This window comes from Pholis gunnellus, assembly GCF_910591455.1.
Source record: "Pholis gunnellus genome assembly, chromosome: 7".
Lineage (NCBI taxonomy): Eukaryota > Metazoa > Chordata > Actinopteri > Perciformes > Pholidae > Pholis > Pholis gunnellus.
In genome coordinates this window covers 9,456,795-9,470,021 of record NC_136533.1, presented here as the reverse complement: position 1 = coordinate 9,470,021, position 13,227 = coordinate 9,456,795, and the positions used below count along the sequence as shown (strand labels likewise).

Sequence of the window (13,227 nt, the reverse complement as noted above, 5' to 3'; positions counted from 1 at the left end):
CTGTAGTTCAGGAGTCAAAATACAGTTTGTCTTTTGGAATATTGGCATTTCATCTTTTACACTGTGGCTGCAGTGCACATGGAAAAAACGTGAAGTGGCTTCAACTGGGGCTAGGGTACAATGGAAAAACACAGATGTGGACGTGTGTCTCAGCAAACTCACTCATAATAACTACATCTTACTTTTCTTGGGTCCCGATGTGTTCAGTAAAATCTCCTATTCTGAAAAGTCTGAAAATCTTAATGTGTACTGTAGAAATGCGTTCAGTGTTCGTAACTAAACCAGCTCATACAAAAATAACTAAATGTCTGTGTCATTTATGATCTCAAGACGTTCAAGTGTCTTCTTTCAAGTCACTGTGTTTGCCCACTTCTGAGACCCAACTACCATCGGAGTTGTTCCTTGTGAGCCTCGATGTTTGTGACTGCGGCCCTCCCTCTGTGTCAGGGCATTGAGTTTTTGGGGTGATCCTGGCTGGTTTTATTTACACTTTGAGTAATGCACCCCTCCTTTTGACTTCTTTCAGGGGGGGGGGGGGGGGACAAGCTTTTCATGGGACTAATTGGAGTGTGCAAGCCATCACAGCTGAAGTGCTCCCGCAGGGCCTCTCTTTCTTTTTTCTCTCTTTTCTTGCCTTCTCCCCTCCTCCTCCAACACCCGGGCTTTTATTATCATTTGCCATATCGAGTAAACAACCTGTTAGTGTAAATTAGGGTCCAGTGAGTGATGAAGCGACACATCCAACCCCTCCTGCCTCTGCTTTCCCCCTCTCTCCCTTGCCATCACACTCTTTCCGTCCCTTTGAGCTCTTTCCTCTTTTGTGCCCCCACCCTCTGTTCTGCCTTGTTTGGCACGCAGCCTTTTCAAAGACAGTGGTAGTGATGGTGTTGTGTGTGTGTGTGTGTGTGTGTGTGTGTGTGGATGCAGGGGGTCTGAAATGAAGATTGAAGCGGACAAAAAAGCCCTGGCGCAACCTTGAGGTAGAAATTAATAATGATAAAAATAATTACTGCCCCACTCCCCTCACCCACGCCTCCCCGACCTAGTTTTCATAATGGAGAACGATAGCCCCCAGTCGCACACTATGTGTTCTGTGTGTGTGTGTGTGTGTGTGTGTGTTTAAGTGTGTGTTAGTGTCTCTGTGTGTGTGCACATAAGGGAAGGGGCTGCAGAACGGCCATGGTGTTGTAGGGATGGATGTAGGACAAGGGCCTACAAGAAGAAAACACCGAGGCCATCATGGTACAGGGAGGTGTGTTGCCGTTACTAAAGACAGCTACAGGTAACACAGATGGCTCGCACCGTTTCTCTCTCTTTCTCCCTGTTCTGCATCAGAAACATTTGTGCTGGCGTTCACGCTGACTTTGCTCACCTTGTCAAGGGTCCTCATTTTGGGCACATGCATTTTTGCACGAGCGTGTGTGTGTGTGTGTGTGTGTGTGTGTTTGAACGCTGTGGGTGCATGTATTCAGCAGCGGTGTGTGGAACAGACGGCGAAACACTGTGATGTGACCGATCTCTGTCAGCAGCTCCGGTCAGAGAAGGCTGCAGAAGGTCACACACAAACACACATTTTTTGCGTGCACTTATGCAGACACACACACACATTTTGTAATGATGAACTATTACACAATTACCATCTTTGCAGACCTTTTTAGATGTCACTTTCTTTGCCGTTACTAGACCGGAGTTTTGTGTGACACATTCTTACTAATTTGATCCCATCTTATGTCCCTGCTCAGTAGGATTAAATGCAGTTAGTTTGTGAAATTGTTTATTCTAAATATGTTATGTTGTATTCAATGGACCAGTTCAATCCATCCACGGGCCGCATTGTGCCAAAAGCTGAGTCAGGATCAGCTTTTTGCCAGACAGTCCTGAGTTTTTTGCTTGAGTTCCATGGGTCTGCAAACAGTGTTGTGCCAACTCAGTAATTCAGACTAAGATGTTGGAGAAGTGCTGCCTGCTTCCTATTGGTGCCCTTGTAAACCAATTGTGCTGTTCGCACAGGACGCTTTGAGACGCGGGGGTTCGCGGCAGATGTTGTTAAAGAACCTCGAAAGTGGCAACAGACCAGTGGTGGTGGAGATTTGCCCTAAAATGTTAAAACAATGTTTTGGATATAACGCCTCTTCCATGCTGCATGGAGGACCGTGCCAATTAACAGGCAAAAAGGGATTGTGGTTTACATTTTTAAGAAGAGAACTGTGGTTTGTGCTCTGAATAATGGGGCATCGCAGTGCTCAGCCTCACCTTCTCCTCTTATTGCAGAGGAACAAGGAACAATTTGTGTGTATTTCCATCCATCTGTTTGTGTGAACATTTTACAAGACAACTCAAAATAGAAAAAGCGCTGTTGGAACAGAGCTTAGCCTTGAAGTATGGACATATTCTACATTTGCCACCCTGAAACAAGTTCCTCCTAGTGTCTTAGATGCCTTTTCTCAAAAAGGAATGTCTTGTTCACTTGTTTAAGTTTAATGCTGGATTCAAGTGAAAACTTAAAAGTTAAGAGGTCCACGGCTTAAACTACAATCTGGCCACATTTACAGAGTAGAATGCAATCAAAGCTGCACATACTGTAAGGACTTAAGCTCTTTAAGAAGTCTCACCGGTGAGTTAATGCAGTTAGATTAATTAAAAGTGCTTAATTAAGGCATTGAGGAGCTGGAGGGTGGCTGTGGACTGGTCGAGAAGAACAACAGAGGAGGACTGCGATAACCTCTGACCTCACTCTCCAGTCTCAGCAGAACGGTCCACCGAGGTGACCGCGTAGAGCGACTGGGGAGGACGCTCAGTGTTTCTGAAAAGTTACTGCCTCAGTTGGATCTTACTCTGTTTCTTTACTGTACTTTCTTCTGCAGTTCTTTTCTCTTCGTGCTATAGTGCACACCGTCGACATTGTCTTAAATCGGCATACTAAAGCTAACATTATAACACACCTGGTCCTTGTGAAGCCCCTGTCACGCTTTCCACATCACTTCATTCCGCTCTCGGATGTTGTGTTGTCCCATGGGCAACCGAAGCAGCAGGGGTCTGGTCACAGTATTACCGTGGACTCTATTTGAGGAAAATAATTGCTTTCTCTTTTGAGCAACTGGGATGACTTAATTCTTTAAGGTTTTTATGTTGCGGAGGAGGATCGTTGGTGAAAAACTGAACTAAAACTCAAACACATGATCTCATCAGGCATAAAGTGTACTCAGTGGAGACATATGTCAAAGAGAGCGCTGAGCAGGCATTTACTGGAGAAAGGCAGAGCATTTTTTTTTTTTAGACCGGCGGATTAGAGATGGTTGAGCTCAATTTTTCTTCTAAGTTACTGTATTTGAAGAGTTTCTAGGCTGTGTAGGTTTTTCTGACTTTTCTGGCTTTGTAAGTTCATATAAATCAGTCTGACCACCATAAAACAAATCCACAAAGTGAGGCTGTGAAGCTCTTTAAAGTTGCATAACATTTCCCTTTTTTGTCCAGCATTCTTGGACGTCTGGACTGCTCTGTGGATACACATCCTGATTTGAGCTGGTCTAGGTGCAGCAGCTGGCCTGGCAGGTGAATGGTGTATGAAAAAATATATAAATCATACTAAATACTAAAGCAGAGAGGAACAAGTAATAGGCGGAGATACAGTATGGTTCTCATGCATTTTACTCCTGCGTGTATCTTCCTATTCATCCATGAACGGACGTCTGTGTGTGTGTGTGTGTGTGTGTGTGTGTGTATGTGTGTGTGTGTGTGTGTGTGTGTGTGTGTGTGTGTGTGTGTGTGAGAGAGATTCAGGGTTTAGACTGAGAGAGCATCTGGCCCTGCCGGCCTGGCTGTGTGCTCCTGCTGTGGGTCAGTCAGGCTGTTTGGACGTGAAGTGGCTGTGAGTGTGTGTGTGCAGCTTGCTGGCTTGGGAGTGTTTATGTCTGTAATAGGCACTTAACCACACAAACCCAGCAGGCAGCTAAAGAGAAACGCCAGAGGAGATGCTCAGCGGTGTTAACAGCAAGTTCTTTAAGTTCCCCCCTCTACCGTGATAATTTATCTAATGTGGTTTTCTCCGCAGAACCACATTATATAGCAGACCTTCTCTGCTGAGAGAATATAGTGTATCACTTACACACAGAGCAAGAGATGGATGAGAGAGAGACATGAAGGGAATGTATGGCTGAAAAGTGTGAGGGGTGCAGATCCATGTTGTTTGTATTTATTCCTTGATAGGAGAGAGCGAGAAGGGTGTGTGTGCACAGGGTGTTAGAGAGATATACTTATCCATCATCTGTTGAGCTGGAGCAGAGGCTGGGGGATGGGGGGGTGTGGGGGGGGGCAGCATTATGGCTGGTGTCTGCACTGTAGTGGTGGGTTGATCTAGAGCAGAGAGGCAGCGCACGCCGCTCTGACAGGGAGAAAAAAGTTGGAGAATCCTGTGGAAAAGAAGATTCTGATGGAAAACCCATGAAAAAAGCAACAGTGGAGAAGAAGAAAAACAAATCTGAGTGCTGCTGAGGACGAGAGGAGAGACGGCGAGGTACAGGGTTGGAAAAAGAGGGAGATTGGGAGAGGGGAGGGGGACTAAGTGGGAGAGCAGCAGAGAGACAGGGAAGGAGAGGGAGGTGAAGAGAGCGGAAGAGGGAGGGAGAAAGGAGGTGTGATAGTGGGTGGGAGAGGAGGAGACAGTCTGGTGGACGGGCAAAAAGACAAAGGAAAGAGAGGAGAGTGAAAGGGATATGTCAGCGAGCTGGTTAGGGATGAAGAAACTAACAGATGCATAGAGATAAGACAGCCAAGGTCTCAGGAGAGGGATACAGAAGTGCAATGTGGAGTAACACAGTGGTTTAGTGAGAGGTAAAGGAGAAGGGGAGAGAAGAGAGGGGGGGGGAGGAAAAGATTAAGAAAAAAAAGCAGAGTGATAGACTGGCCGAGAAGAGGGAGGAGAGAAGAGCTGGATGAGAGAGAGGAGGGAGGCCGTCTCATAGAGCGCATACAGCACGCGTGGAGCTGGTGTTAGAGCGAAAGAGAGACAGAGCGAAAGGGAGGGAGGGAGGGAGGGTGGGAGGAGAGAGGGAAACAGAGGGAGGGGGTGAGGTATTTAAACGGCGGAGCAGGACAGCACAGGCGAAGCTCTGAACTCCCCGAGAGTGAAGGTAGGACAGGGAGAGGAAGCAGAAGAACAGAGCTGCACAGTTTTCCTGACGGCCAAGCCCACACACTCACGCACATAAATATTGCACATACAAACACACAACAGACGCACTTATTCTCACGCACGTGCTTTTGGACTTTCGACTCATCTGTGGACTCCAAAAGCTGTCCTCTGGAACTCTACCTGTGCCTTCCTCGCTCCCACTCATCACTCTCCTTAACTCTCCGCCCAGCGTCACTCCCTCAGCCCCTCGCTTGGTGAGGGCAGATGGCCATGGCGCGGGCCTCTCTCGGGGGTGCCTTAGGCTGTGCCCTGCTGGCCCTAGTCTTGGGGAGCAGCATGGATTTCGGGGCGCCCCCCGCGAGCTTCTACCCCCGTTTCAACCCCTTCTTCTTCCTGTGCACCCACCATGGGGAGCTGGAAGGAACCGGGGTGGCAGAAGGTGGGGGAGAGGTGCTACTCACCCTCCAAATCACAGGCAACCCCATCGCCTACACCCCTGGACAGGAGTACCAAGGTGAGCAAACCCCCTTCGGCGGCCACTTTTTTTTTCTTTTCTTTTGCTGCATGTTGAAGAGAATGAGATCTGTTGTTTTAGCAATTTGTAAATATAAGTGTTGAATCACACACAGAATAAATGTGTTCAATTGATCTGATTGTAAATTTCATTGGTTGTGAAAATACAATGCATTTTACTGTTATTGAAAATAGTTTTCCTCTTGTGAAAGAAATTCACTTTACAATTCTCTATATTTTCTTGATGAATAGACATCACTGAAATGTGCTAAAATTGTTATTATGCCTAAAGTACATTTTCACATTAAAGATATAAAAAAAACAACTTCATGATCAAAAATGGCACACACGCGAGTACAGTAAATGCATTTTACTTGCAGGTGTTTTGCTTCGCACACGAGGTACCGCTGTGGCGTGTGCATTTGGGAGGGTGCAGTTTGTGTGGGGTGGCTGTTGTTGGAAACCAGCATTTATGTAACTGTAATAAGTAGTGATGCTGAGTGGGACTCCTGTTCAGTGCCGTGAGCAGCTTTGGTGTTTCACTGAGCTGTGATCCTGATGCTCCATGTGTAGGTGGCTTCTCTACAGGACTAACAGCGAGTTCCCTCCAACTGAATGAGAGAGAGAGAGAGAGAGAGAGAGAGAGAGAGCGAGAGAATGAGAGTGGGAAAACGACAAGTGCGAATGGACAAACGGAGCACCATAGAAAGCTCTGAAATAAAGACTTAGAAATTAGTAAACCATGCGTAGCATGTAAGAGGGGGACAGAGATTAATATCCCCCTTCCCCACACTGATGTGCTGGCACCTGGTCCTGGAAAAATGATCCCCTCTGACCTCCCAAACTGTGTCTTCATCGCTCAGTCACTCACTCTCGCCACTCACTTAACACCGGGGACAGTGACCCGCACAGGCCACCACAGACCGACTGAGGTCACATTCCCATGCAGCTATCTTCTTCACTTAGAGTTAAATATATACACATTTTATGTATATTACTGATATTATCTAACTTCCTAGATACAAACACATTGTGTTTACATTGCCCGTATCTTTTCCTAACCCTGTCTTTGTTGTTTTTCATCTCATTTGATATGCCGGTGGATACAATGTAATACAATGTTCTTGCGCTGTTAACAACTGCGATCCATTATCATGGAAAATAAACCTCTTCATTTCAAAAACGATCTGTGCAGCAGAGTTTGTGTAATTGTATATAGAAAGGAAAGGATATGAGAAGGCCAGGAAAAAAAGAGCAGGAAAGGAGAGAAGTCTGGAAGAAGCAGTATTATCCTCCGTCTCAAAATAACAGCCCGGATCAACCCTTCAGTCAAGCACCTTTTAACTGGGGCCGGGCTTGTAAGGAGAGCGGGTGGGTGGGGAGAGAGATTTGAATAACTAGCTGGTGGATGGGAGGGATAGAGCGCACGGAGAGGTTTAAATAATTAGCATTAGAAATGTGGTGGACTGGGAGGAGGGAGAGATTTAAATAGGGCCACGGCTGGGATCGGATGGAGTTGGGGGAGATTTAAATGACGATGAGAGGATTGAGCTGATAAGATACCAGCAGCGGGGCTTGCACGGAAAAAATGACAGGGTTCCAAGCTGCTCACTTTTTTTTCCCTCTGTCCCCATGTTTTGGCACATGATGGCACCTCATTGTTACATTTCTAGGGTTTTGAATGAGTTTGTATGGAGATTGAAGGATGAATGGCAAGTGAGCAAGAGAAACGTGGCTGGCTGTGTGCTTAGTTGTGCAATCAGGAGCAATCCCGGTCCCTGTCTCTCTTATCCACCTCTCTCTCATCTTTTCAAACCTTCATAATTATATCCATCTTTACATGTTCTTACCACTGCCAGGTTCATTGTGACAAGAATTGGGTGTTTTTCAGGGCTATATATGTACAGGTGTTAAATTTAGGGTGGACATGTATCTGCCTGCTCCGCCTGCTGAAAGCAGAATGAGAGAAAAAGATACAAAGAAACAGTAAATCACATATTCTGGTGGTGTGAAGGAAAAGGCAAGGGAAGTGTTTGTGCCATTTTTTTTTGTCTATGCTTCTTCTATTTGGTTTGCGCTCAGTTGTTTTTTTTGTTTTTTTTTCATTGTTTCCGACATGCTCTCTGGGCTTTAGTTCTGGATTACATTTGGTTTAATCTTCTAAAAGCAACGTGTGATCTAACCACTGAAAGAGCTGCATGTGGAAATGGTGGGCGGAAGGCATTAGAGATGCTGGCCGTGTGGTTGTTGAGGGGCTGTAGAAAAGCAAACTGAAGAAAGAGCGCAAAGGAGAGAGGTTGTCAGTGGAGGGAGGGGAAGTCAGGAAAAAGAAAAGAGATAAATGACCCCTTCTTTAGGAGACGGGAGGTGAGTGTCTCCAAGACCCACCTCGGTATCCGGTGCCGAGCCAGAGGAAGATTCTGTGTGGCAGAATTGTCGTACAGTAATTGGGTTTCTGACCTGACCTCACTGCCTCTCGCTTCTCTGTTGCTTTTGAGTGATAAGACCATGTGTGGGTAGCATACTCTGTGTGTGTGTGTGTGTGTGTGTGTGGTTGTGTGTTGTAGACAAGATTACTGTGTTTAGCTATCAGAATGAAATGACCAAGAGAGGTTGCGCTGCTCTCTGTGTAACATGTTTGAGAGGGTGGGTGTATTGGCAGGGCCATAGTGGACAAAATGGAAACAGAAATACTGTAGAGACACTCTGAACTGCTGGGAAACCGAACGAGGGGAAATGAAAAGATTTGTGTGCTTCCATTCAGACTCTAGGGTCAATCCTTGTACCAGACAAATGCAGACCAAGTGTCACCCACACACACACTCACATACTGCCCACATACAGCCTTATCTTTCAGAGGAGCGAGAGCAGCAAAATGAACTGAGGTCACACTGGGATTTGAGCCTGTCCTCTGAATAATCAAACAACCCCTTTGAACCACTTTTTCTACACTCAGGAAGCCGTTCTTTATTTCAACAATGTCAAAGCATTTTTTTTATAAATTTAGTCTTTACCTCTTTTAACTGCTGTGGGAATGCGAGATGTTCTCCACACAGCGGCCGCGTGTTTATAGGAGCACAAACCCCAGAGCTCTGTTTCTAAACACAGTCAATCAGCGAGTGCTGTTTTCCATTCTGGTTGTTTCTGGTCCCTCTTCTTTGGAAACGTTGCATGTTCATTTTTACAGATGAACAACGGTGTTCAAGGAGAGAGGGTTACACAGCAGTGGGAAAACAGGAAAGAGGCAAAATTCCTCCAAATAGACTGTTTTAGTATCAGAAAACATGGCCTTTTCCAGTAAAGCACATTTGATTCAAATCATGAGCAGAGGGGACATCAATCGACTGTGTTATGCAGTATGATTAGAAAGTACGATAGAAAAGATTGGTGAAGGAATGGAATGGCAGCGCGGTGTCCTCTGCAAGTCCGTAGAGAATAGCCGGAGAAATGGAGGTGCATGAGCAGAAATTGGGCCAGTGAGGTTGATTGAGTGCCTTTGTGTGTCGAGGAATTTGAACCATTTTTTATGGCAGTGGTTTCAAGTACACTGCATTTTTGTTTGTATGGAACCCATTGTTATGTCAGCTGTCTGTCGATTTTCATCTTTATGGTATTTGACCATAGTGAGTGCTTGGGCTGGCAGTATGTTTGTTTTTTGTGTGTGTTTCTATGTGCAAGGTTATTGATGTCAGTGTAAAGCACTGAATGAGCCACTAACGCAAGCCCCATGCTGAGGCATGGAGGTTCAGGTAGGCAGCATGGCTCTCCCTCTCACTATATTTGCACTATTGAAAGCCAAGCAATATTCAGTAGGCTGCAGCAGTGCCACATTAGAAAAACAGGAGGAGAAACAGCGGTGCGAGGGAAAGGGACAGAGGGTAAAACAACAGAGCTGCTGAGAGAACTAGTTGACAGTACAGGCTGAAATGGACATTGCTAATCTGTCAATGGTCTCTACAGCAGTCCGGGTTCCATGGACCTTTTCATGTGCAAATGATTGAAGAGGCCCGAGAAACAATCAACATTTCAAGGAGATTTGGACGGTGCCACTAAATGACATTCTTAATGGGAACTCGGAGATAAATTCATCCCCACAAAATGCCATCAGCTCTTCCCAGGATAACCTATCAGATTAGACATTGTGAATTACTTCAGCTGCTCTCCTGCCAACCACCAGAAACAACTCAATGTGGCTTACAATGGGAATGCGGCCATTATCTATCTGCAAAGTTGATTGCTTGTCGTGGTTGGGGGAGGTTTTTTTTTTTCTCTGAGTGTGCTGTTGACCGATGTCTGTAGAACAACAAGACAGTCATGTCAAAGTGAAGGTCACAGACGCGTGGCCCCGGTAAGGCTGTAGGAAAGCAGGTATTATCTCGCTATATACAGGGTCACCACAGTGAGACACCATGGAAACACAGGGCCCATCTTAGAGTCTTCGCAAACTCACAGTCGTCCAGATTGAATACCAAAATGGCATCAATCTGCTGCGACTTCAGCAGCCCGTCGGATGTCATCATCGCCTTCTGCAGCACTTAACCTCTGAGGGGACCGTTGCGGGTCTGCTTTCTGACCTCTGACCGCTTCTTGTCAGTGCTGCATTGCTTGGAGCTCTGCTCCTACCGAGTGATTAGATTTGGCTGGTGTCCCTACTTTTCCTGTCCCACCAATCTAGTTCTCCTCGTGTATCTGTGCAGCTTAAACTGTAGCATTTCATATTTATCTATTTAAAAGACCAAGGAAACTCTTAAGTATTTCTTACGGTGCAGCAAGCATTGGACAGTGAACCATGAAAAGACTGGCCTAGTTTTCATGCAGACATCCAGTTTAGGGGAGTAGGGACACTGGAAGAAAAGGAGGTAAGAGTGAATGAGGAGTACAGGGATAGAGGCTAATGGTTTAATATGTATCTCTTGTGAGCAAAGGAAAGGCAACATGCAGACAGCACGAGCACTCTCAAGTGGTCCAAACCTGTGCATTCATTAGCTTCCCAGCTCTTCAGCCTCTCTGCCTCCTGCTGCTCTGTCTGAATAGGTCACTTCACTGAGTACAGAGAAGTGTGTCAAGTGTGTTACTGTTTGTATGGGCTTGCTGGGTGTGTTTGGGTGTTCTGTCTTTGTGGACGTTGAATGATGAACAATTTAAAGAGCATTGTATCCAGCGAGATATGCCAGTTTCCTTTTATAAGAAGGAGCAGATGGGCGAGAAATGAGAATAGATATTCATTGGGAATCTTCTCTTTGTCACAAATGCACGCTCGGCCATGCACACAGCACTCAGCTCTTAGTGGGTGATCCATCATGACATTGAGACAGGTCAGATGTTACGCTGGCTAACCACAAATGTCATGATCAGCGGGGCTATTACGATTCTTTGTTTCGATGTTACAACAGAATATGACATGATAACGTGAACAGGAAGTTACTATTTTCCTCCTGTCAGGAGCTAAATGGCTGTGTCACAGGAACATGCCCTCGCTATTATAGCATACTGCATAAACCTATGACATTGTAATGATGCGTTGTGTCTCTGCCTTTGTGTTTCCTCATAAAGAGGCAGTGAGCTGCAGCAGCTTTGGAGAATTTGAAGCCGAGATAGTTGAGACGGCCCAGATGTCACCTGTGCGCCACATTTGTGGAAAATTGATTTACTGCATCAGAGAACGGAGAATCAACTCCGATGACGGTGACGTTGTTAGCCTTTGCCAGGCTGGTGCCAGAGTGATGCCAGCATGGTGCCAGGTGTGCTAGAAAGAGCTAAAAATGAAGGCAGTGAGTGGAAGCCTGCCAAGCAGAGGTGTGTGCCTGTGCCAGTCTTATCTGGGCAAGCGGCAATGAGCGCTTACATTTTTTATTTTCAATTTCCTCAGCGGATTCATATTCCAGCCAAAACAAGAAAGCTCTTAACAAGCAATTGTGAGCTGTGTTTTCAGTAACTTTTATGAGTGGGCAGACGAGTGGGCGTAAGTATTTTCAGGATGTTGGAGTGAGTGCTTGCCTTTTGGGGGTTTGCCTGATTTGGAGTGCCTCTCTGTTGATAATACAAGCTGGGGTGTGCAGATGCTGGGCTCCTGCTGTCCTACTATGTACTCGCTTGCTGTGTTTCCCTTGTGTCTGGAGGTTTAAGTTTTAGACAGCAGAAGCACCAACAGAGATTCCACTCCTGGCATAACTTTAGCAATATGAAAACCGCCCAAAATATGGTGGCATTATTAGGTTTTGTTTTTCCACGCCTGAAGCACAAAGCATTTGGTAGCATTTCCGTGGGTTACTCACTCACATTCCTGTTGTTGCTGAAGATTAAGTTTGGTGAGGAATTCTGTATTTAAAACACATTGTATTTGTACCACTCCCTATGGTAAAGCATAGCGAGAAACAACCCCAGCTCACAAAGCCCACACAACATGCTCTAGACCCTGAGGGTGTGAGGATGAATCCCAGCCACAGTGTATTCCGAAGTTTTTCAATAGAAAGCACAAGGGAAGCACCGTTCTACAGTCTATTTCAATTTTATTGGCACATTACCTTTCCTCTGCCCCTTTGATGTTTACTTTCAATTTACAAACAGGTTGTAAATGTAATTACAAAGGTTTTTAGTTTTTTTTAATCACAGAAAGCCCAAATACCAGATCCACATATAACATTAAGAGCTCCTTGTGTCTATGCAAACTCATGCTAATGTCCCCATCCCAATCTACCTCGTAACAATGGACCAGTGTTCATTCTCCTTAAGGAGTACCAAGTAGCTCTAAGCCGGATTTTGAAAAGTGATGGATCCTTTTTAAACCTTTCTTCCCTGCTCCCCATCCTTCGTGCTGGATGTGTTGTTCTCATAGGGTGGTTTCCCAGCCGCTGTTGATTAGCGTGTCAGCTTTGCCTATGGCCTCTTCCTTTTAGAGAATGGAGCTCCTGTTGGAGGATTGTGTACCTCCTCCTCCTTCTTCTCCTCCTCTTGCTCTGGATCCTCCTCCTGGAGGCTTCGTTGAGAGAGCTGTAATCCCTGCTTGGGGGGCAGTGTGTCGTCTGTGCTGATAGCATTCAGAGGGCCTTGTAGCGCTCCAATGGACCCACTACAGAGGAGGCAGCATGGTGCAACTGGCTGGGTGCTGGGCACACGTCGCGTGGCTGGGGCGGATTAGCCCCAGCTACTACCCCCCATTCAGCTCCAGCCTCCTTCAAACAACCAGGCCCACTCTGCCCACAGAGGCACGGCAGGCTGGCAGAGGCAGATTACACATCCGCACACATGCACAAACTCGCACGTATTGCTGCCGAAAGTGACAGCATGGGTGAGGGGGTTAGCGTTAACAGGGCCCCTGAAAATACCTCATTCCCCTAATGCGCTGTTGTAAAACCCCACATATCAAACCTCCAGCCCCCGCGGGTCTACGTGACACCAGTGAGCTCTGACTCGGGATTAGAAAATCCAGAGATTCTCACAGTAAAATAAAGATTAGTACATTTATCTTGCTTTTGAGGCTTTATCAGAAAGATTTTTGAAAGGCAAGCTTACCATTACCTTTCATATGTCATCAATGAATATAAAATGTCTGTTTCTACTAAGTTGTAGCAGCATGTCTTACA

General features: G+C 46.0%; 1 protein-coding gene across 1 annotated transcript in view; it reads left to right on the top strand.

The window, feature by feature from the left end:
- Positions 1 to 5,395: 5,395 nt before the first annotated feature.
- Positions 5,396 to 13,227, top strand: part of reln (reelin) — a gene marked incomplete at its 5' end in the record, with an annotated part of 88,407 nt that continues 80,575 nt past the window's right edge. Inside the window, one exon of the mRNA XM_079162364.1 lies at positions 5,396 to 5,645. Within this exon, the coding sequence (XP_079018490.1) occupies positions 5,396 to 5,645 (250 nt within the window). The remainder of the gene's footprint in view (positions 5,646 to 13,227) is intronic.